This window comes from Meleagris gallopavo, chromosome 3 (genome assembly GCF_905368555.1).
Source record: "Meleagris gallopavo chromosome 3, MGAL_WU_HG_1.1, whole genome shotgun sequence".
Classification (NCBI taxonomy): Eukaryota; Metazoa; Chordata; class Aves; order Galliformes; family Phasianidae; genus Meleagris; species Meleagris gallopavo.
This window is the reverse complement of record NC_139406.1, coordinates 6,571,909-6,596,444: the sequence shown is the minus strand read 5'-3', so window position 1 is coordinate 6,596,444 and position 24,536 is coordinate 6,571,909. Positions and strand designations below refer to the sequence as shown.

The window sequence follows — 24,536 nt, the reverse complement described above, 5'->3', positions numbered from 1 at the left end:
TAGAAAATATTCTTACAAGCTTTGTATTACAATCCAATGTTTTGACAAGTTGATACAAGAAATAGTCAAACTCCAGGCTGACTCATTTTTTACTTTATCCTCATAACTGCTGAGCACCTCAGACTACTTCCCTTTACCACGTGCATGTATATAAGCAACAATTCCAAAATGAGAGTGATGCAAACACAATCCAGAGACTAAAATCAGTAAAACATCTGTATAAAAACCAGAAGCTATAGCACCACACCACTCACACACACAATCAATTTATAACCACTACAACATGCCGAGATAATTCTCCCAATGAAAAATCATTGCTGAGTTCAGGCTATTAGGTATCTTCCATATCGCTGTTATTGATGAATGCCCTGAGACAATTAAGATCTGCACCAGGTAGAGCAGGCAAGAGTTCTGCAGCCTGTCAGAAGCTTAATTCATGCATTACTGAAGTATTACATACAGTTTTAAGTACTTAGATCTCGTATTTAGTATACAAATCCTTCTTCTGAATTTGCAGTCTTACAAGCAAGGATTTAAAGAAAAAACCTTTATCCACACAGAACAGAATAAAGAGGTTTGCAAGGGAATCATAAAAATTGGGGATATATCTTCTTGAGCTTGTTCTAGGGATGCACAGTCACTGACATTTACTGGTATTCTAGATGATGAGAGCTTTTTTTTTGGTTTATGCTCACTGACAAACCTCTCTAAGTGTTAATAATTTTTAACAACGACACTGTGTGTTTTTGTTGTTTTCCCCAAAATCCTTGTTGCTAACCATAACAAATTCTCCTTTTCTTTTATTTAAAAATCATCAGTACAATCCTTAGAGTTAACCCATTCATATACAATGGTACATGACACCAGTATTCTTGATTAATAATCTTCCATTTTTCACATGTGACTACGCCTGTCCAAATACAGGTAAACATATTTGTAGGCATCTATGTATGCATCTCAGTCTGTAATACTGTGGTCTGGCATGTCTGGGGAAAGCTGTTAGCAAGTTCAGAACAGGTATTTTATTCAAAGAAGAAAATACATGTGAAGAAGGCATTCAGCCTGTTCCATGCAAACACCATGTCATCAGGTACTGCTTCTGTACTATAAACATTATAGAGGCAAAACAGCTCAAACTCCTAGAGCTTTCCAGATTTGGATTAGGAGTGCTTCTCATATCTCACCACTTGTGAAGCTAGATAGTGTGGTTAGCACCAGTTATAAGTTCTAGTCTTCAGAGTAAATGAAGCACAACTCAATGCACGCTCGGCAAATCCTGACGTTATGTAGTATCTCTCATGCAACAAAGTCACACATTTCATGTTTACTGTTAATGTTGCTTTCAGTTCAGCAACAGGATTAGAGCTGATTTATAGTATTCTCTTCCAGTATTTCTAATGTTTCTCAGTCCTTCTTCTGTCTCCTTAGAGGTCAAAATAAAGATGGTTAATACTGCAAATTGTCAGGCTGCTCATCACAAAGCTTAGGCCAGGGTCACTTACAAATCAAATTTGTACAAGCAGAAGTTGTGGGAAAGGAAGAGAGTGAAGAGGAAAAAGTAGAAAAATATGACGAAGATATGTTAAATCTGGAAGTGGGAGAGGGGGAATGTTTTTCTTTGTGATATTCAAATGAATATTTATGAATGGTCACTCCAGTAAATAGCTGTGTTGCTTGAGGACACTGGAGAAGCTTTTGGCAGACACTTGCATAAGATTTTTAAAAAAATTAAAGGCATTTACTTTTCGCTTTTCAGAAATCCAAATTCTATAGGTTGTTTAAGCATTTACTGTATGAACACATGTACAGTTTAAGTACACATGTCTAACTCATATAAATACACTCTATGTTTAAATTCTGAAGTCTAAAAGAATACAAATAGAGGCTAATGCAGACTTTATTTCTGATATCTTCTTCCAATTAAGACAGTGGATGTGCTGTTATTAGGACAGATTTGATAGCACTACACTGATCAGTGACCACAGACCATAATAACTGCATAATCTATTTTTCAAACAACTCCCAAGAGACCCAGCTTCTAGATCCTTGGTGAACTTGCACCAAGAACTCACAGCCAATTAATCTGTAAATATCACCAAATAAGTAAATCTAACTTCTGAATTACTTTCTCCAAGTACTTAAGTGAAGTTATTACCCCACAAGCTTTAGAAAGAAAATAAGTTATTAAATATCACAAATTTACAATATAGATTAAGATCTAATAAATCATACTTAAACAGAATAGGAACTGCCATTCAAACCAGTTACGGTTATAAGAATAGGACAGCTGATTGTGCATAAGCAAGCACTGTAAGATGTGCTCTTTGGAACAGAGAATACTGTATAACCAAACAGGTGAAAAGTTTTGAGGGGGGAGGAAATTAGTGAGAAGAAGCATGAACTGGTATCTTTCAGAAGGACATCTATGCACGTGTAGACACACGCTAATTCTATTTTCTTTGCAGTTTCAGACTGTAGTTGATTTGTTACTAAGAAGGCTGAGCTATAATAGAGTTTCTAAACAAGAGCACAGTTCCGGGCTTGTCCTATTCAAATGACCTTACCAGAATTTTACCATCAACTGAAGGAAGAACATCGACAGGTTCCTAGGAAATACAAAGTCATAGCAGCAAAGAACAACCTCTCCTTTATCAAACAAGTATTTGAAGAGGGCAGTCTAGCCAGATGGAAAGTGTTTGACAGGCCATGCTTAATTACAGTTTCTAGGAAAGAGAAGAATCTTCTGCATTTTCTCTAGCCTTGAGAACCAACAAGGTTGGAGAAGTCTTCATGAAAGCCAAAGTATGTTGAGATGCCTCCTGAAGCACACCCTGCTTAGCTGCAGTATTATCTTTTTCCAGTATTTTATGGCTCTGACCAAATACCCTCTGTGTTGTCCAGACTTACCTGTCTGTCAGGCTCTGAAATCAATCAGAACTGCCATATCTGAAAAGACAAAGAGAGCACTGATGATTTTCCACAGAAATTGCGAACAAAACAAACAAACTACTTGGTTAAATATAGTTTTTAGCCAAGTAGATGAAAAAATAAAATCAGCTTAAATTCAGACTGTTAGAAATTTTCTGAAAATCAAGAGCAAGTTCTATACGAGTGCTTCAGTCCTATAAGTTGACTTGTATCCAAGGTCATGTTTAAGGATAAATCAATTTAAAATCAAGCACTATGGGTAGACCTTCTTTCTCAATGGTTATTAATCTTAAACCATCTGCCCTAACCTCCTTTATGAACATGCTCCCCACAGGAAAGGAGAAAAAGCTGAGCAGGAAAGTGGACATAGAAAAGATAAGCTCCAGCACAGTATTTATCATAGGTTAAGATACCCAACTCCATAGTTTTCACTTTACTATTTTAATTCCGGACTGGAAATGATGATTTACAGTGCAACACAGCTTAATTTAACTACAAGAAAATTCTGAATATGTGCTACCAGATCTCTCAAGAATTAAAGAGAACTGTATGTCTTTCTTCCTCTAAAGGCAGAACAAAAGCTTTCATAAAAACAAATAAACCTCTACAGAATAAAATACAGCGTGATAGCTCTATTCTGAAAAATTTACCCACTTTCTTCTTTCCTTCAAACAGCAATGCTGTTAATGGTCTCAGCATTGTAAGGGCTGAATGTGCTCCTTTCATTCTGTAATCAAAATGAGTGCTCTGGTTTGGGAAAACTAATCACGTCGCTGTTCACGCTGTCCATTTTCTATGGGCAGTTAAAATCTTCTAGAACTTCTTTGACAAAACACAATTTATGCCAATACAAAGAGATACAAACAAGATGACATATCATTGTTCTCTGAGCAGGATTATTGGTGAGTTCTTGACCCAGTACCTGGAACAAATACACCTCCCACCTTCCCACAGAGGACAAAGATGCATGACAAAGATGCAGGGAAACATACAGCTCCTGGTGGTTCAGGCAGGAGCTCCCCCCTATAAATCCATACACTGCAACTACAACACAAGTAGATGCACCACGGTCCTCCTTCAACAACTTCTGGCCTTTGATCTCCACACCCACTTAGGCTTCAGAAGCACTGTATCTGGTTTAAATCTGATTAGGTTTAAAATAACATTCCAGAGTTTCTGGTAGAATCACTCTTCGGGTGATTCCTTTCGCAAAGAGAAGCCATAAGGAATTATTTGCATCTAAGAAATGCGGTGTAGAGCAGTAAGTCTCCTTCACAATATGATGATCCTTGTTATAAGTAAATCCTGGTGGGAATAATAAACCTAAATTACACCGGAGAGTTAAGACACACTCTGACCTCACGCCCTGGAGATCCTCCAGGATTCAGAGCCACATAATTCTAGATGTAACCTCTGCAGATACCAACTGCCTAGCAGATCAGACTCCATTACTGAACACTGAAACACTGCATTTGAATTGACAAATTTAACTCAAAGACAAGACATTTTCATTGCAGGACAAAGAGCTTCTTTAACCATGGTACAAAAGCCACTTTTGCTCTTCTACAAGAAAAACACAGAGCCCTGGCAGCATAAGCAAACAAACCTTCCAGCACAAGCACACAGCAGATGCCATGAGGCTGCCAGAAGTACATTTACCACAGCTAAGAGCCTGAACGATCGAAAACATGAACTTCCCATTTGACAATATGAATAAGACAAATAGCAGTAATTAACAACATACATTACAATCAATGCAAACAATGCAAATACTTTTTTTTTTTTTTTAACTTTATTAATTATGAAAATATTAAGGGCTACCGTCAGGCCAAATTTGGTCAGCCACTTTCTTCTTCTCTTGCCTTAAATCATTGAAAACTTTTTTTTTTTTTTAAATTCACATGGAAATAGCTTTAGATAAATAAAACACTTGCCATCCACCTACTATTAACACTGCTATGGTAGACAGGAGTTTCAAGGTTATAATGCTTAAGCCTTCTTGCTGCTCACTCCAACAAGAGGTACATTATTAAATAATGGGATTTTTCCATAAATTAGTTTGTTATAACTACATACTTAGAAACCATTTTTTACATTTTACATATATATGTAGATACATGCATACACCACAAAGAAATGTCATACAATGATCACAGTTCATGAAGTTGGTATGAACCCTTTCATGATCAAGGCTGACTACTGGGCAGCTCTGGGAACACAATGACATAATGAAAATGTGCTATTTGCAGCTTCATATCTCAAAATAGGGCCCAGGAAATAATACTCAGTCCTGAGCCTTCCTCGATCTCCTTATATCCAATCAACAGTAGTGAGATATCTTAAAATCTTCCTATTTCTCAGATCCTCTCCAGCAATTTTTTCCTCTCTGTCTCTAAGATCACTTCACAAAACAGTATTTGCTGGTTGACTCTGCAGAGCCAAATATAAGAGTTCTGTGCTCATTGCATTACACATAAAAGATCCAAATTAGCAGGGCTGCTCCAGAAGTAATGCCTCCTATTTTACTATGTTGGCCTGTTACATCAGAGACAGATGTTGGTGATATGGCAGCAGAAGTCAATCTCTTCCACCAATATTCCATTATATTTTGTTGCCATGCAAGAGCTGGCAGCAGAGAAGCATTCTGACAAAACGACATTTGACCCGGATGAGTAGATGAAGTAAAGGTTTGCCACTGAATTCCTCCACGCAGAAAAAATTTCAACCACTGACATTCATCTATTCTTGCAATGTATTTCAGTAGAGGTAACAGCAGGTCACCTCTGCTTGTGAAGATTTTGTTTATGAGCATGGCACACACTCTTGTTCATCACTAGCAAAAATGCATAGCTCATGGTGGTGACTTTGTTGAAAAACAGCATTTTGTAGCTGAGAATTTGCTCTATCAAATCATGTTATTGTGCTCTTTGCATCTGTCGTAATTTCCAAATAAATAAATACGAGGCATTACTTTCAGAGTGACCAATGTACTAACTGCATACCATACAAGCAAATTTATTTTGCATCCTGAAAATTCTGCAACAAATGTATTTTGAGTAAACCATGGTAAGATACTCTAAAGTGGCACTGTTGTGCTTCCCATGAGAAAGGTAGATCCTGTACTATCCTATATGTGGCATGGCTTTCAGGATGAGACTGAAAAAACTCCCAGTATATACTTGGTAGGGGCTAATAAAGGCTACTTGGTCTGTCAGCAAAACTGCTACTTGGAAATATGGCCAAATCCACAACAAACACACTCTACAGAATTGCATTTTCACTATGAATACTTCACAGGAACTTTCCCCCCCACACTATAGCATAGGCTACCTGAAAATACATCCTATCCCACACAAAAGGGTAACAACTTTTGACTTATTGTCACCCAGCATTCATAGAATCATAGGATGGCCTGGGTTGAAAAGGACTACAATGATCATCTCCCCCTGCTATGTGCAGGGTCACCAACCAGCAGACCAGGCTGCCCAGAGCCACATCCAGCCTGGCCTTGAATGCCTCCAGGGATGGGGTATCCACAGCCTCCTTGGGCAACCTGTTCCAGTGCATCACCACCCTCTGTGTGAAAATTCCTTAGTATCTCAGTAAAGAAGACAAAATAGTTCAGAATAAGGCAGCATGTTTGAAGTTATTCCATTTATCAGAAGCATGAGCCACAAAGGCCTAGTAATATAAACAAATTTTGAAGATGAAAAGAAATCTCTAACTTAGACAGATGTCACTGATGTATCCTGGTATGTATTTTGCACTACTGACCAATAAAGCTTATAAAAAACTGTTTACAAATCAGTAAGCAGCCGCTTACAACATTTTAATGCTTTTAAAACAACTATTTAGTTAATTTTAAAATAGGAGATTTTTTCCTTCTTGGACAAAACACACTCTGTAGGCAACTAAAGATTATGATTTCCATATTATTTTTATCAAGTTGCTGCCACCATCATAATACATGGCAAGGCCTGATTTGGAAAGCAGGAATTGTTTGTGTTTCAAACAGCTAAGAAAAGCATAAAAAATTCTGAACATGTCTAATAGGCATGTTGGCCCACACTACTTCACCATAAGAAGCCCTCCAAGTTCAAAACTGACTGCCAAGGCTGCATACATGACATTTGCTATTTCAGTTCCTAGGGGAGGGTCCAGATAAGATCCTTATGGGTGAGGAATAATGCTAGACCATCTCTAGCCAAATATTTCAGAGACTGCTTTAGGCTTTACTTTTTGGAAGTACTGACAGTGGCCTTGATCCAACAAAGCTCTACAGAACATAATTTAAGTGCTTTGCTAGATCAGAATTGTAACATGCAATGAAGGAACACAAATATCTGACTGTTACAAACACTGGAAAAGGGAATGCACAAGCCCAGTTACAGTTCAATATTATACCCAGTTTTCAACAACAGTAAATTCCACATTCCTGTGGATCTGCTCCCTTATCCGAAAGAAAGATAAATGGCAGTGTTGAGGCGTGGGCCTGGTCTTAAACACCATTCCCCTGTGCTACTGAATCTCTCTATAAACTTCTCTCCTAGTGATTTTTTGCCCAATCACCACATTTTAGATTATGCATCCAAGTACAGCAGTAGATAAAGTCAACATGCAGCTATACCACAGCTGATGAGCAGCAAATCAAGAATGCTGAAGGGCCAGAGGCACCAGGCAAGTTCCATGCAGAGCCAATTTGGGGCTGATTGAGTTCATCAGCTGAGGCTGCATCGCAGGGCCCTGCAGATTCACATCCGTACAAGTACTTTCACACAGCATGGAATATGAATGCATCTTGCAAAGCTTACCCAGTTATCCCTATGCTGTGCTAAGCAGCAAACTTTGGATTCATCTGAGTGGCTCTGGAGTCATATTGATGTTACTAACCCCAAGCTGAACTCAATCTGAGACCCTGGTCGGGCTCAGCACAAATCCAGCCTGGTCCCAGGACCACCTGAGCTTATCTCCCAGTAGAGCACAGCACGGAGGCACAAACGATGCTGCAGAATCCAGGCTAAACTCATACCTCCAGCTGAGCATCAGCCATGCAGAGTCAGGGTCGCACTCTTGCGAGGACACCCGCTGGGCTGGGCTGCTTAGCTCTCCTGATAAGAGCAACACAGATCAGGCACACCCAGGCACACGTCTGGTTCAGCAAGGCTGAGCACTTCAGCCCTATAGGGCAAGGCAGCAGCTGGACTGCATCCAGGCTCACTCAGCGCTAGATGTACCAGGCTGACACCGGCTCCTGATGAACTAATCAGATGTAGTTGCAACACACACAAGCCGTCACAGTTTCCAGAGGGCTCCCCTCCCCAGCATCATTCGTGCTTCGTGCAGCACCCAGATCTCCTGGCCATCCCAAGTCCATGTGCAGCTCCCTAAGGAAACACAGCACGTGAACATGTAAAAGGCACAGAAGCATAACAATACCAAGGAACAACAGTATTAGCATAACTTACTGCAAGTAAATCAGAGCGGATTCTATGCGAGCACATTATACAGACAGCACCTTTACCTCAAGATGCCAGCCAGGTTCTTTCACATCTAAAGCACTTGGTAACAGCGAGCTACAATTTGTGTTATAACAATGTTAATCAATTAAAAGCACAAAGGGGCCATTACAATCGCACTAAAACACTCCATAATTTTGGAAAATTAATGTTTCACTGTGTCTTCATTCTTAAAGATAAATTGAGTCAGAAGCGTGTTGTTCCTACAGAACGCATTAAGCTTTTTGGAACCAGTAATTAATTTTTTTTTTCCTTAAGTAGGATTCCCATCTTTTTAACATCACTACAAGTTATATTTAGGCTAATACTTACAGCAAGTTTCACACACAGACTGCGAGCTACCAAACCACGAGGCCACAGCTCAGCACTGTTATGGCTTAGTGGGCACAGCTGGTGGTTGGTCTGCATGGCCTTAGTGGCCTCGTGCAAAAGCACCAAGTGCTGACAGCATCCTGTATCAGCTCAGATATATTTTCTCCAGCACAGGAAAAGGAGCCGCGAAGGAGAAGGTGGCAAAACCAGTGCTGGCATCCCAAAAGTGAACACAGAAGTCATTCACTCTCTCACAACCTAAGAATTAGGATGTGCCATCAAAGACATTCACACGAATTTAGCCCAGATAGCCCCTCAAAGCCGTAGCATTGGCTGTTACTGGCGCCAAACGAGAACACCGCGAGGCGCCCACACACAGAGCCCCACTGACCGCTGTTCCACATAACGCAAAGGGGGGCGGAGGGGGACCTCGAGAAAGCCGGAGCGCGCATGCGCGCTGCGGCGGTCGGTCGGCGTGCAGCTGGAAGTCATTGCCCGCGGCTCGGCGTCCGCGTTGCCACGGCGACCGCCCCGGCGGCGCCAGCTGGGCCGCGGCGTGAATGGGTGATGTCACACGGCCGGCGCCGGCCGGTCTGGGTTGAGGGGCCGAGCCGCCGGCCGGGGGAGCCCGGGATAAGCGGGGTGTGGTAGTGGTGAGGTGGGAGCCTCCAGGAGCGGGGCACCGGGACCCGTCATAAGAGCCCCAAGAGCCCGTTACCTATAGGTTTACCTCAGTGTTGCCCCAGCTCTGGAGGCGCTCAAAGCCAGCTTGCATGGGGCTCTGAGCTGGTGTGTGGCAGCGGTTGGAGCTCAAGGCAGGTGTGAGCCGAGCGGCACGCCGAGGGCTCACCCTGCAAACATCCATCTGACTGTGCTCACCCGCAGCCGTTCAGATCGCAGATGGATTTTAGCACTGAGGGCTGCTTAAAGGGAACGGATCTGGGAGCGGCCCCTGACGCCGGCCGCCTCCATCAGGTAATTCCGCAGCGGCGAAACGAATTCCTTCCTGAGAAACCCGCTCCTCCGCTCCCATCGATCATCACCTGCGCCGGACTTCACACTGCGGCTTAATCCTATTCTCTCAAAGGTTTCAAGCCTCTGCGAGATCCTGACTGCTGGGGAACAAAGGCTGGTATGCGGTTCCCTCAAAGGTCAGTCATTAACCTGCCCCAACAACAGTTTTAGGAAGATCAAGGCAATGAAGAAAAAAAAAAACCAACAAAACAGCACCAGAAAAAGCACTTTCACTTTGGAATGAATTGTTGAAAGTGCCCTTATACATTCAGTTTTATTCCCTTTCAGCTCCGCACTTTTTAGTTCCTGCACGTATTTATTTCTCATCAGGAATAATGGCAAGATTTGCTCTCCCAGAGTTTTGACCTTAAGTTTATTCTACCCACAACACTATAGACCATTTCATCAATTATGAATGTACCCATGTGTATAGAGGAACTGGTAAGCCAGCTCGGTAATACTACCTTGTTCTGAAGACGTACACTTATAAATAAATTAGGGGCATATCTTTATGAAATACCAAAGACAGAGAGAAAGAAAGACAGAAAGCAAGAAAGGGAGGAAGAAAGAAAGCAAGAAAGAGAGGAAGAAAGAAAGAAAGAAAATTCTAGAAAGCCACTTTTTTTTTTTTTTTTTTTTTAAGATAAAAGGGTACTGGCTGCCATCAAGAGTGTTTTCTCTGTGATTTGTATTTTGAATGTCTGTGTGTCTATATAAAGAGATAAAATGCTGGATATGCAGTAGCCAGACTATCAATAAGGCAGTTATTTCCATAAGTTATTGATGACCCTTTAGCTCACAAGTGACAGGCCAAAGTAGAGCCATGAGCAACTTATGAAAGGTCATCAATAACAACTGAAAATAAATGTTGTGTCCAGTGCATGCCCATTGTGTGTCCTGTTTATACAATGCCAGTTTAAGTTTCTTGTGGCGTAGTTTTTAATAAGGTATAACAACTGTAGTCCCTGTCTGAAGCAGCCACGTTTTCCAGCAGCAGAGGAAGGAGATGCATGCATTCCCATGCGGCTGCTCACACACCTCATGAGTACTTTTTGTCAGGCACAAAAGTAAAAGCATGCATCTCTCAGCACACCAGGATGAAACAGGACCCTGGGGAGTGAAAGGAGAGACCATGCACCTCACTAAAACATTAAACACTATGGACAATCCTGGTGCTGCAGTGTAAGACTGCTCAGAAGAAAGAAGATACAGAGGAGTCAGGGAGAGGAAAAAGGAGAAGCTGAGATGCAAGGTTGTAAATAAATTATACCCCGTGTTAAGATTGCAAATACATAATATCCTATTAATGTATTTCTAATAATAATCTGCATCCTACTGCAAGGAGGATTGATACATTGTGTGTGGTAAGAACATCCTGGAGGCAAAAGAAAGATCCTTCTGTCTACCTGGAGTCTTACTCCCCACAGAAAGACTGCAATGGACACTGGATGCGGTCCAGTGGGGAACAAACACTTAGTTTTACCTACTTGTTGGCAGATTTTGCTTTCAGTTACCATCATCCCGAAAGGCACTGATGTTTAATTAAAGTTCTATATTAAAAAAATATATATTTGCATTCTCTCATATTTGCATTTTCACATCTTAAAAAATGATGTTTGGAGAAATTGCTTTTCCAGAGCTGGAAGAAGAGTCACTATTTCAAGAGGTTGGTCTGCAATAAGTAAATGACTATGCATCCAGTTGTGAAACTTCTACTCACTGGAGCAGTCTCCATACAGGCATCCTTAGGCAAATAAGCTCATTAACTTCAAGACACACTTCCTATATAAGCAAGGATTTGTGCTGCTTTTCAAGTCAATTTCCTCATTGAGTTAAATTAAGAGATTTGCTTGAAAAACATACATCAGTGCATTAAAGTGTTGAAAGAGCATGTTAGTAGAGTAAAAATTACCAAAATAAATGTCATTAACACTTCAAGGTAAGTATGTGGAAACATGCTGGTATTGAAGACAACTTGAAATAGTTACTTAGCATAAGCTGTGTGATTACTGAATACATTCTCATGTATGCACGTCACTTAACTCTAAGAAAACAAAGTCCAAACTGTAAAAATTTGCATGTTGAAGCATTTTTAACAGCAATTTTGAACGTGTCTTGACTTCCACATAGTTTGCCCCCTGCACAAGAAGGAAAAAAAACGATGAAGAATTGCTATACGATTACTCTAGGATGGAAAATAACATTAATTCCCATTTCTTATAAGGGAAAATTAGTAAGTCACAGAGTATACTTAACGGTGAAGAATTGCAGTTCATGGATCATTGTCCGATATTCTCCTTACATCCATCTTTCTTTTTATCTGCATCTCCAGCCATTTGCACTCTGTAATGTGTATCTTGATTTTAATTCACTGTGCTGTGCAGTGGTTTTCATTACACAGTCTCGTTGTCCTAGGTAATACATGAGGTCATTTTAGTATGAAACACTGCTGGAATTAAAACCCAGGAGTGTGACCCTGACTACCTGAAGGAGACTATGCCCCTCTCACTTTTTTTTATTGCTCTCTAAACGTGGCATCCCACCGGAGCTGTATTCTGCCAACAAAAGGTGAAGGCTTTTGGTTCCTTAAGTAACTTTCTCACAAGCAATGTAGGCTATAAAGAATGATCACAAGAAACATTCTACAAGGAATTAATATCAACTTTTTTTTTTTTTTCCTTTTGGCACAGTGCTTTTTCACACAAATACATAAGCAGAGCGAGACGTACTGACAACCTTAGAAATAATCTCCTACTATTCTACAGTTTCTTCTGTCGGATGGAAAAGAAGAACGAGGAAGAGCTTTTTATTTCTGTTACTAAGCGCTTGGTTGATCCTCATGTGATATGGCAACAGGAACTCCACAGCAGGTAAATGAATAGATAATAAGGTTACACAGTGTTCTGCTCATCTTGGAAGGGCACGAGGTGGCCCATCAACAACTGAAGTATGGGGGTTTGAAGGCACCTTGAAAAGCCTTCCCCCACCAGCACCAGACCTGCATTTCTGGTTCTTTTTGCCTTCTCAATGATGACACTGGTGTGACTTGAACCTGGTTGGCAAGCAGCATGTTCTGTAGCACTTTAAATATTGGTCAGGCTGTCACAACAGAGACATGCAGAATTGTAAATTAATATTTGGCAAGCAGGTGATATCTGAAAGTGACACTGACCCACAGAAGTACTTTGACAACCAAACAACCACTCCTGAGAAACATCAGGGCATTTGCATCACAGCAGAGAAGGCAGAGGCGCTTCCACCTGCCTTGGATGTCCCTCTGCTGTGAGATGTCACAGCTGGGGAAAGAGAAGATATTTTGCCTTTTAATTCCACAACAAAACCAAACCAAACATGAGCCCTGAAGATTTTGAAGAATCTCTTGGAATACTCCCAGAGATCAAGTAACAAATTTGTCATTAATAGCTATCAAAATGTAAAGTGTTGCATTGGGGTAAAGGACCGCTGTTGTTTCTGCTGGCTTTTTTTGTGGCTTGAACTTTGACTGCTTTTGCTGATGAAGCTGCTCATGGTCTCCTGCAAATAAATACTGGTATCATTGGTGTAACGATAACATATGCAGATGAGCACGTACATATCCAGATACTTATTTAATTTAGCTCGATCTGCTCATTGCCCCTGTAGGCTGTATTATTTGTGTGATTATAGGGCCCTTAATAATGCAAACTCTAACAAACAGAAAAACAATATGAGGCCACATCATACTATCAGTTTTCAAGCAGGTTAGCTGAGGATTTCTGTCTATAAACAAAGGGCATGGCACTGCACATAAATCCGATCTAAATCTACACAAAATAAAATTAAAGTTAAGACTCCAAATTCAATCTGTTACTATGTAACTCAGTTTAATGTAGTGTTCTTCAGGAAGCTGCTCCAAACACTCCTAAATTATTTTCCCCTTCCCCAGAATAAGCATCTTGATTGCTTATATTTGGACCACGCTACGGAAAGCTGTCAACGTGAGTTATCTTTCTTGCCATGAGCTTGCTTCGGTCAACACAGAGACCTGACATTACCCAACAAACCCGGTGTTTTTGGTCACCCGAACAAAGCAACCTTCCTAAATGACATTACCCTTCAGCTGACATACAACCACCAGCAAAATGCCAGGGCTTCTGTCAGTGACACGCTGGGGCTGTCTGCTCCTGAAGCCTCTTCAAGGCAGGAGATGGCTTTGCACTAATTTCTACAGCGTAGCCATGCTGGAGGCTGCACAGCAAGAAGAGCTCTTTTCAAGCTAACCCTCTTTACAGTCTTTTTCAGTTTTCTATTAATTTCTTTAAGCATCGATTTCTACATATGCATAAAAAAAGAGCTTATATAAGCATAAGGTTGTGGGTTTCTTTGTTATTTTCTTTTTTTGTTGTTGTTTGTTAATCTGTTCTTCGATCTCTGAAATTTTTGCCACATCTTTTTTTGTTTGTTTGCTTTTTTTTTTTTTTTAAGTGTAGCTTTTTGTAGTGATGCTGAATGAAAGCACAAAGGGTTAGGTAGAAGTATGCTTCTGTCATGAGAAGAATGTTCTAAACTGGACGGCAGACATGAAAAAGAAAAAAAACCATCTCTTTTGTCTGTGAAGAGCTGTTGTGGGCTATCAGCAAACATTTTTCTCTGTATTTTACAATAAACTTCATGCGCATCGGGCAGTTGGGAGGCAGCTGCAAAGAACAGAGGTAAGGTTATTGAGAATCTCTTAGTTTTTCTCATTAAACAGAAAATTCTCCCATGGCCACGGCCAGTTCGTGAGTTGTATTTAGATTTTGGAGTGGAGAAAATGGAGAGAACAGTACTGACGATGGCTCATGTTATGTGGAGAAAAAGGTTTGCATTAAGAAGAGTTTTACGGAGTTCTGACAGTGAATCATCCCTGGCAAGGAGCAGTAGCAAAAGACTTTGGTCGACTGGGAGGGTACAGAATGCAGTGACTTCTCCATGCTCCCTCCACACCTGATGATTTGGATCCCTGATGTATTCTGAGGAGGCTGCAGAGAAGTCCACAGTCTCACTTCCAGCATGGTCACATCCAAGGGGATACAGGCACGTAGAAAAAACATCCCAGCAAAAGATTTACATATTCTTTCCTCTCCCTCCTTCCCTCCCGCAAGCTAATTTTTCATTTCATATCACTGCCCCCTGTTGCCAAGAGGAGTTTATCTGTGGCGTTTGGTAAGGGAGCACTAAACACATTATAGTGCTATTTTAAATGACATCACAACTAACTAGATATTTTAATTGAAGGTAAATAACCAACATTATTGCCATTTGAATGATAGCAATAGTGGAGAGTAATGGCACCGCTGAGGAATCAATTGCTGTTTCCCTCATAAACCATAAACCATTCAGAGATTTATAATGCTTTTTTAATGATCAGCCCTTCTAGGTGTTGAGCAGCTCCTCTGAGATCCTGAGTCTTCAGGCTGCCTGCTGAAGTCAATGGGGACAGGGGTGTCTGAATATCATGTATTTTGGTGCCACCTGAATGAAACGTGTCACACCAATTATCAGCTGTAGTTCTCAGCAAAGGAAAGATTGGGATTTTACCACGCTGCTCTGAAACGCCATGCCCCAAAGCCCAAAATAGGGAGACTTGACTCAAGCATTGTTTCATAACATAAGATTAAAAATGCATAATGCATTTGTGTGCATTTCATGCCCTCTTAAGGTAGGTATAGCAAGTAACCTTGTAGAGGAAACCATGTCAACTGCTTGCTTCCTTCTGCATCCCTAAACGTGTTGCCTTGGAGTTTCAACGGTCCCAAGACGGTGTTACCTAAAGTGGTGCCTCTGATTGGTTCAGTGGCATCGTATCATGAACAAACACTAGTGGGTCTAGAAGCACTGTCCACCTTGCTCTCCCTTCCCTGACTATTGGATCCTAAAGTAATGTGATTCAGGGACAGTGTCAGTGGCTCAGGTTTAGTTTTGCAGTTAGAGTGAATCACATATTCATACACTCAAACCCGTGCTGACAAATTCAACCTACATTACTCAAGAGAGGATTCTCATCAAGTTAAGTGGGATTATCCCCATGATGAAGGGAATATAAGGCTGGTAATTATGTTTTCATTTTTAGCTTGGTTTACTTTAGTTTTGTATGATAAACAACCTTCTTAAGCTCCCGAGAGCCTCTATGATGTGATTGGGACCCATCAAGCCTTGGCTAAACTGGTCTGCACAAGCACAATCAAGCATCTTGTGACAGTATTGCAAGAGCTGGCTACAATGGAAATGAATCTCCATCTCTGGATGTGGGAAGAGAGCAAAGAAAAACACTGCAAAGACAGATGAGCTCTTCCAGCCAGCCAGGAAGGAACCACATGCTTAAAGATGCACAGAATTCATTTTGAAAACCCAGACTCGGTCTGGTGAAAAAAACAGGAGCGTTAATCCCTATATATTCATGTCATGAAAAATATTGCTGTTAATAGGACAAAAGCACAAACAGCAGCCACTGCCCCTCTCTTTTGTGTTTGTCTTCAGGGATGAAGAGTTTCACCATACCTGTTTCCATTGCTAGCGTACTGGGGTTTCCAATCCATTTTTAGCTCAATTTGCTTAGCATCTGGTGCACATCCAATCTAAATGTTGAAAAAGCAGCCGACCCAACCTGCTGCCACTTAAGTCAATGACAAAACTCCCATTGACTTCAAGGAGAGGAAAAGCAGTCGGGTTGTTAACAGGGAATTGGTGCCTATTGTTCACCAGAGCATGTCGGACTAGCATGTATCAACTCCACCAGTATCAAAGGGAGTTACTAGAGGAAATCCCCTGAATATTTATGCGATAGTCAGAGGGGAGGGCAGCTTTTCCCTTTCCCACATATCTCTGCTGAGATGCTAGGTGAACAAACACAACTCCAGCAATGCATGCCCACCCTCATATTTCCCTTTAGAGGGAAGGGAAGGACGATGATGGGAAGAGCTCGCTGGCACGCTGCGATCCTTTGCACCTTACAAGAAATACTGAGTCATCCACAAGAGCCGGCGTGGAGTCGGTAGGTTCTCTGTAGCCACACTGCAGCATGCACTGCCTGTCCCGGGTGGCTTTGTGAGAGCTCTAGGGGAACCAGTTACATATTAGGGCTTCCCAGAGATTTCCAGTGAGATCACTGGACTTCCTAGACAGCATTTTGTGCAAACAGACAGCCTGATATACAGTATGTCTACTTACACATAGATTTTAATTAAATGGGATCAGCAAGATTTGTGTCTGCACGCTCACTGTAATTTAAAATCTGAAGGTTTTTTAAACAGCACGTTGGCTGTCCGTGTTACAAAGACTCTGGGAGACAAAGTATTACCATAATGTATGCCAGTGGGCCTGTATATATTTCCACCTTTTGAGAGTCGGAGGCTGCAGAGTGGAGTTTCACAGAATAAAAGGAGTGACTGCAGCAGAAGCAGGATCATCTGGCCTGTAGCTAGGATGGAGGTATGTCTTCCCATCTTATTGTCACAACGTAGAGCACAAATCAAGTGTCAGCCAAAGATTCACACCACACACCTCGTTTTTGTACCTAGAGGCCGTCAAAAGCACTGATAATGTGGGATGGAATAAACAGATAAGTGTGTGAGTATTTGTGAGCATAGCCTCAAACATTCTTAAAGGGTGAGAGAATGGATGTGTGCTTTGTTGCGCTCTTCAGATGATCTGGTCTCTGCTCATTCACCTTCTGGGTCTGACAGCTTCCCACCGGATCCTTTCCATATCCCCCAGTGTGACTAAGCACAGAGGATACGTGCAACCATTAATCACCATTATGCATTTCTCTCTTTCCGTGGGGTCTGACCTGTGAGCTTGGGGCAGATCCCGCAGCCTCCTCTCCTTCCTGCACTCACCAAGGTCCCAGAGCTGTGCCTACTGAGGTCCTGGAGCAGCACAGCCGCTGCAGAGCTGGGCGCTGTGCCCTTTGCAGTGCAGTCCGGCTACGGCTGCTAATCCCGGGAAGGAATTAACAGAAAGTTTGAGCACAGCATTATTAAATTAAAAGGTTGCAAGCTGCCACCAGACGACTTGAGAGGGGCTCTGGAGTATGTGTCTGTTAATTTTAATGCTCTGTCTCAAAGTACAGAACTCTGGACATTTCCAGCATCATATTTAAAACATGGTACATCCACTAATACGTGATCGCGTGCATTAATGGACCAAATTAAGTTACAGGTATGAATTTTACATAAAACGGATTAATATTATATGTCATGGAGGAATTTTAAATACCCCATCTCCATGCATTTTTAATAGTTATGCGCTCTAATTTAATGTTCCCAGGCACCGCTCCGCCCGAGCCCCCAACCCCTCCTCCCTTTCCTCGAGTTTCGTTCGGGATTTTCCCGAGTCCCCTCAAATACACGCGGAGGGTAACGCGGAGCGGGGAAAACCGCTCTTCGCCGCGCCGGGAGGTACTTCTCCCTCCCCGGGCGTCGGGTCACACCGCGGTGGGCCGTAGGGGTTTGCGCTGGGAGCCGCCGGGTGCCCGGTCCCGCCTGCATTCCCGCAGTCCTCCCTCCCGGGCCGCCTCCTCCTCCTCCTCCGCCTCCAGCCCCGGGGGGAGCACCGCCCGCCCGCCCGCCCCCTCCAGCGGCGCCGCCGCCCCGCTGCCATTGGTCAGCGCCGCGCTCCGAGGGGGGAACGCGGCGCCCCGATTGGCCGCGCCGCCGTGCTGCGGCGCCCCCCCGCGCAGCGCCGCGCCCCGCCCGCGCCCGCCTCTATTTAGCGGGCGGCGCGGGCGGCAGCGATAGCAGAGCGGCCGCGGCGGTGGCTGAGCGGTCGGGCGGGACGGGCTTTGCGGCAGCGCCGTCTTCGCCGCATCCCAGTGGGGAGGACCCCGTCAGCGAGCAGCGAGAGGCCGCGGCCGTGCCCCGCTCGCGTTTGCGTGGCGGCGGGCGGGCGGCGCGTGCCTGAGGTCGCGGGAGGAGGTGGCGGGGGAGGTTCCGGTCTCTCTCCGTGCCCGCGGCACCATGAAAGCCGTGAGCCCCGTCCGGCACCCCGGGCGCAAGGCGCAGCCCGCCGGGGCGGGCGGCGGCGGTGGGCATCCGGCCCTGCGGTGCCTGGCCGAACACAGCGGCTGCAAAGGGGGCGAGGAGCCGGCGGCCCTGTGCCTGCAGTGCGATATGAATGACTGTTACAGCCGGCTGAGGAGGCTGGTGCCCACCATCCCGCCCAACAAGCGGGTCAGCAAAGTGGAGATCCTGCAGCACGTCATCGACTACATCCTCGACCTGCAGCTGGCTCTGGAGACGCACCCGGCGCTGCTCCGGCAGCCGCCGCCCGCCCTGCACCCGGGCGGTTGTCCCGCGGGCACCCCGCGCACCCCGCTGACGGCCCTCAACACCGACCCGGTAAGAGGTGCGTGCCCGTCCCGGGGGCGCGAGAAGGGAGCGGGGAGACACCGCTGCAGGGCCCTTGGGGGCAGCGCAGCCCGGAGGGACCGTGGCGGGCGCGCTGTTTTCCGGCGGAGCCCCGCATCCATCCCCGCGTTGTAACTGTAGCCCCTCGGGGGAGCGGCCGCTATCCGCGTGTTCGCACGTACGGGAACGCCGGGCGGCCCCTGCGCTCCCCGAGCACTGAGCGTTTGAGGCGGGCGGCGTGGGGAGCAGCCCGGCTTCGCGGGACCGGCTTCCCCCTCGGTGCGCACCTCCGGCATCTGGGGGCTCAAGGCAGCGCCATGCTTTGAGGGAGGGAGCGAGGGAGGTGGGGGGGGGGGGGGAGAACGCGCGGTCCGTCGATGCCGCCGTGACGCGCCGTCTCGTTGCTGCGCAGGCTGGCTCTGTTAACAAGCCGGGGGACAGCATCCTCTGCCGCTGAGCGCCGCTACCCAGGTGAGTGCGGGCGTCGGGGGCGGCGGAGCCGGGGAGCGCGGCGCTGGGTAGGGGCTGAGTGCGGCCGGGAGCCCGGCGGCCGGCTGGGGGGTTTGATTCCCATTTACGGGGCGGGCTTTCATTCTTCTAACGATGAGCTTTTATCACAGCCCCAGCCCGCGGGCCGCGGCTGTGTGTGCGTGTGAGTGCGTGTATGTGTGACCCGGGGCATCGTGGAGTGCCGCTGGCGCCAGCCCGTCTGGAGCGGGTCGGCTCACCCCCTGTGTGCCTTCCTTCCTTCCCACAGGTGCGCGGCGGGGGGCGGGCGGGGCGATGCCCGTCCTGAGCCGCTCCCAGGCTCCGGCCGGCCCCCGTCTCCCCGTGCGCGCCTCCCCGGTCCCGCTGCTCTTCTCTCCCCGCGGTGGTGGCGGTGGGGTCGGACCGAACAGGAGGAGCGACGGCTCTGCCCCGGGACCGAGTGCGACGGAGGGACGAGCACGGCTCCACCGCGCAGCGCTGCCGACCTCCGGAGCGCGTATAGATAGATCTCGTCTATTGTTTAAAATAGATGGCTTATGGGGCCCGGGAACTTTTCTTCTCCCTGCAGGAATGTTGCATACTGTACAGAGAAACGAGTGACATTTCATACTGTGTACATAGAGAGATGTTCTATAAGTGTGAGAAAAGTATATGCTTTAATAGACTACTGTAATTATAAAATATTTTTAATTAAATATTTTTTTGTAAATATGATAAAAAGTGTGTATGTTTTTTTTAAATCTGTGGGAATCTCTCTTTAGAAGACTGCGGCTCGGTGTGGAGCTCCGGTATGGAAATATCCCGTATGCGTAGGGCTTCTTTGTCCCCATGTCCCTTAGCCTCGGCTGTAGCGGTGGTCCTGCATGATTGCATGCCATGTCTGATTGCAAATAAACTTGTTCCGACTCATACAGAAGTGTTTTCCTCTACCTAGACTTGAAATGTTTGTAAATGTATTATACATGGAGCCTCCGCTTGTGTCACTTAGCACAGGGGGGTTTTGCTGCGTTCTATACGCATAGGAGTAGGATGTAGTGTTTTTTTACTGCGAATGGACATTCTATCTACTTTTTGCATTATGGGGCAATGCTTTAGCTCTTTAATCGGCTTTTTTAAAAATCTGCTGTTGCATCAGATCAAGAAATTTGCTCTGGAACTTTAGTACCAAAAGGTTTTTTTGGGAACCTGCATTCCTATGCTCTTACTAACTGCTTGAAAAGTGAAAACAGTTCCCTGCTTGCAACCAAAGGGCAACCCACAAACAAAACCAGTCACTGTTTTCTTCATCCAAAGAGTATTAGTGGGGGACTGTGGGAAGAAGGCATATGGGCAACACCGTTACCATCAGCGGTGTGGACTCATCTGCAATGAGCTTAAGTAGACCAAAAAATCAGAACTGTGTCAAGATTATTTTTCTAGCACCAAGTAACTTTCGTTTCACTGCAGCTATGTTACAGCTAAAATCCTGTTTAATCTCTGTGATGTGTAATTACTACATGTGAACATTAAACTAGATATACCTGTCTTTACCTGTGATTCTTCAGCTTATTTCTTCAATTCTCTGAGTTTGCATGTTCTCTTTGCTTTTTGTTTCGTATGCACTGTTTGATGGGCAGATGCATCCTTGTACCCCTGTATTTGCTGAGTGCCAGGCAGTGCCTGGGCTGGGTGGAAGACGCCTGCTTGGTGTGCTCAGCAGCCCGAGTGCTTCTGAGATGGGGTTTTCAGAACAGGAGAATTAAGTAGGGTTTAATTGGGTGCTTTGTAAATAGTTAGCCAACTGTGTGTGTAACATAGGCTGTTTGACTGAAAAAAGAGGATTTGTTTCAGATTATACAAGTGTCAAAAGTACCGTAACCCAAGGGACTGCTGCTATTAAGTTAAATATTTATAAGGAAATGAACTACTGGGGTCATTAGCTGTTGACTACAGTGATAATGTCAACAAGATTAACATTTTCTTAATCAAAATAATTGCATCAAGCTCCAATCAAAGCCGAGCTCGCGTGTCAGCAGGCACAAGGCCTCCTGTCACCATGCTGCTTTGAAGGCAGAGGCATCTCACGGGGCCCAGGGACAGGGATGAGGTCCTGCTTTATATTTTTCCCCCTATTCAGATGTTGCAATAATAGTTTAACGAGCAAAATACGTGTTCTTGTCGAATTAAGCCATGAACGTCTTGTCCCGTGTCTCTCACTAATTCAATGACAGTAGGAATACTATTAATAGGCCATTTTGCAGCTGTTTGGGAATTCTTCGTTATGCTTTTAAAAACAGTTTTTCCACAGGAAAGGTTTACGTTTCCATTCATTTTCCTTGTTTAACCTATTAATATTTGTAGTCCAACGCTTAGTTGAGCTTACACAGCTCGGCTTATTTTGTATACAGGATTCTCAGTAACATTAGTTCTCAATACCCTCGTTTGTTTCTCTCCCCTGTTGCTGAATTACAGTATTCTGTTACACAGAGGAGGAAGCAGCAAAATGTGCTGTCTTAAGACATGAAACTGCCTTGTAGAGTTCATCCGCATCGAGTTGTGTCCTGGGAGAGCCAACAAATCACGGACCGGACCGGACCCCGTATTGATTCAGATTGGGGCAGCTACCCATTGAGTTGAGTTTGGTTTTGTGCTTTTAAAAATGTTGTGGAGCAACAAGTTAAAGCCTTCAGAAAACTGAGCTCTTACTGAAGAGATGGGAAATTTGTTCACGTTTTATGAGATTCTTGACAAATAGGAAAGCCGATGTATAGCATCCAGAAATGCTCCATCACTGCATCAAGGCTGCTCTTGATTAATTCCTCACGCTATGCTTGAAGCTGTATGCAAGGAGTATCCTGTTGCTCTCTTGATGCTGGAGTCAGTAGGGCCACGCTTATTTTGGTTTTTCAAAGGTTTTAGAGTCCTTCAAAATATTTGAATCCCATACCTTGTTTAAATCATGTTTTCCATATAGCAAAAGACATAAATGTTTGAACAAAGGCAAATTAAAAGGGCCCTTTCTTCTAATGCCTCGGATTTTCTTAGTCACAAAAGCATTCCTTAAAAGGAACTATTTGATTGCGTGATGAGGGCGGTGGTGAGGCTGCCAGATTAGGAATTAGGATACCAAATTCTGTTCCCAGCTCTGCTACTGTGTCTCCATTGTGACCTTGAGCAAGTCACCAGCTGTCAAACTGAGGTCCCGCTTCCCATTTGCCATGTGCTGGTGACTGAGCGTGCTTGGCCCCGTAAGAGCAGGGAGATGGAACAGGCAGAACACAGTCATGGTTTTTACTTCATCTTTGGGGAAGTTTTGCCTTACAAGGGAAGAAGTGTAAGAAGAAGGGTGGTTCTTAGGAAGCCTTTTGATGGGAAGGCTGTGAGGACCCCTTCGCTGGGATGCTGCATGCATTAAGGGTGGGGAGGTGGCATCGGGAAGGAGTAGAGGAGGGATCGAGGTCATCCCATCCCCAGCTTGCCTGCTGTGCTGTCTGCAGAGCGCAGCGATGAGCACTGCACCTCTGTCAGCTGCAGTGCTGTGGACCCGGTCCATGCAGATGCTCGGACTCCTCTGACATTTCCAAGCCATGAGAGGCGTTGCTTCCATGGGAAAGCCAAATTCTAGCCCTTACCATGGGAGATGCATTTTCTCAACTGTTTTGCATGGAGCTGGTATTTATTTTCACTTTCTAAACCACGCTGCACTGCTTTTAAGCAGTTGCGTTTTCAGCCCCAACCGAAGCGGTGTTGAGGAATGCCATAGCTGTCCTGCAGGTTGTTCCCAGTTAATGAATAAACAGATTTATGCCAAAGCAGGGCAGCACTCTGCTGTTACGTGTTTTCAATGCTTTTATAGCTGTAGAAGTCAGATTTTTTTAAAACCTTTGCAGTCAGGAAGAAGAAACCACAGTACAAGCAATTTGAGTAATTGTCTCAGATGCAGCACAATTTACAGGCTTCTCCAATAGTGAGGCTTGCAGTGCTAAATAGCATGCTTCCCAAACAGCAATGAAAACATTTTACTCCGAGCACATGTGATCTGCAAACACAGGCTAAATATATTCCCCGTGTGCAACTGCTTCCATTAGAAAATTCACCTCCTGTGCTGGAGAGAAGCCACCCTGGCAAATGCACTTCTCCATCTGAAAGGTGCCGGGCTGCAAGGCAGATCTGCCCCAGCTTTCTTCCTTTGGTGGGCATGCAGCGTGTTTCGGCATGATGTGAGGCTTGGGGTTTATTTTCTTCCCTCCTCTCTTTTTATTTTTCATTTCTTCCCATTTTAGCCTCGGGTCTGCTCACTCCCCCTCCCCCAAGATAATGTGTTTATCAAGCGGCAGGGTACACTCGTCTCTGGTAAAAGAAGCACTCTGACAATTTTCACAACATGTGTAATTTACTTAAGGACCCTAATGGCTTCTCCCGAGCCGTGTCATGTAAATAAATATTCCGACCATTTTTAGCATGCACATTATGTACTCCACAGATCAATGGCTTCTTTGGAGCTGTTACAGTCATCCTGCAAGTTCCTAGTCAGACGTTTAGTATGTATTATTGTTTGTCATCCCTTCATTCAGAGATGTGGTGTCTCGTGGCAGTCCAACATTAATGCATGCGGTACAGAACATTTCAGAATTAATACTGCTTATCCTCTTCAGTGGGTCGGAAAGGTCCCATGGCAATGTGGAAGCAGGAAGAGAATTGTTCACCTGAACCATGCTGTGGCTCACGCTCACTCGGGACCAGGCCTTTAGGCCTCCTTTTCCTGTTCAGCATCCCTGGAGCAGGCAGGCATGAAGACCCACAGTCATGCATGCAGATGGCCTTATGCCTCCATAGCTCTTGGGGCAAATCCTCTCCTATTTGCAGATGTGGAGGAGGGGAGGGAGGGGGAGAAGCAGGATTTACATTCCCATTCCAAAAGGATGCTGCAAGG

The 24,536-nt window shown here is 44.6% G+C and overlaps 1 protein-coding gene and 2 long non-coding RNA genes across 5 annotated transcripts in view; 2 read left to right on the top strand and 1 right to left on the bottom strand.

Annotated features, from left to right (window-relative positions):
* Positions 1-9,346, bottom strand: part of LOC109366634 (uncharacterized) — a 161,057-nt gene extending 151,711 nt beyond the window's left edge. The window contains exons 1-2 of one of the 2 annotated variants that reach the window (XR_014882260.1): positions 9,148-9,346; positions 2,908-2,946 (exon numbers count right to left, since the gene is read on the bottom strand). This is a non-coding gene — a long non-coding RNA (uncharacterized LOC109366634). Of the gene's footprint in view, positions 1-2,907; positions 2,947-7,957; positions 8,308-9,147 lie in introns of those variants that run through there. The other variant, XR_014882259.1, reaches the window with a different exon arrangement.
* LOC146544579 (uncharacterized) lies at positions 9,273-14,520 on the top strand. Its single transcript, XR_014882257.1, has 3 exons — positions 9,273-9,907; positions 12,461-12,640; positions 13,696-14,520. It is a non-coding gene; the product is annotated as an uncharacterized LOC146544579 (long non-coding RNA).
* A 3,977-nt stretch (positions 14,521-18,497) lies between these two features.
* Positions 18,498-20,344, top strand: ID4 (inhibitor of DNA binding 4). Of its 2 annotated transcripts, none has more exons than XM_085220120.1 (3): positions 18,498-19,126; positions 19,548-19,606; positions 19,893-20,344. In XM_085220120.1, the coding sequence occupies exons 1-2, from the start codon at positions 18,746-18,748 to the stop codon at positions 19,590-19,592; spliced, it is 426 nt and encodes a 141-aa protein (XP_085076246.1). In that variant the 5' UTR covers positions 18,498-18,745; the 3' UTR covers positions 19,593-19,606; positions 19,893-20,344. The 2 variants fall into 2 exon arrangements, with proteins under 2 accessions (XP_085076246.1, XP_085076247.1); XM_085220121.1 differs by having other exon boundaries at positions 18,498-19,133.
* The last annotated feature ends 4,192 nt before the right edge of the window (positions 20,345-24,536 follow it).

Bases quoted from the DNA above. Each gene is read 5' to 3' on its own strand.
- ID4 (XM_085220120.1), top strand. From the start codon at position 18,746: ATGAAAGCCGTGAGCCCCGTCCGGCACCCCGGGCGCAAGGCGCAGCCC. The intron at 19,127-19,547 runs GTAAGAGGTGCG...GTTGCTGCGCAG, and splicing joins CGGCCCTCAACACCGACCCG to GCTGGCTCTGTTAACAAGCC.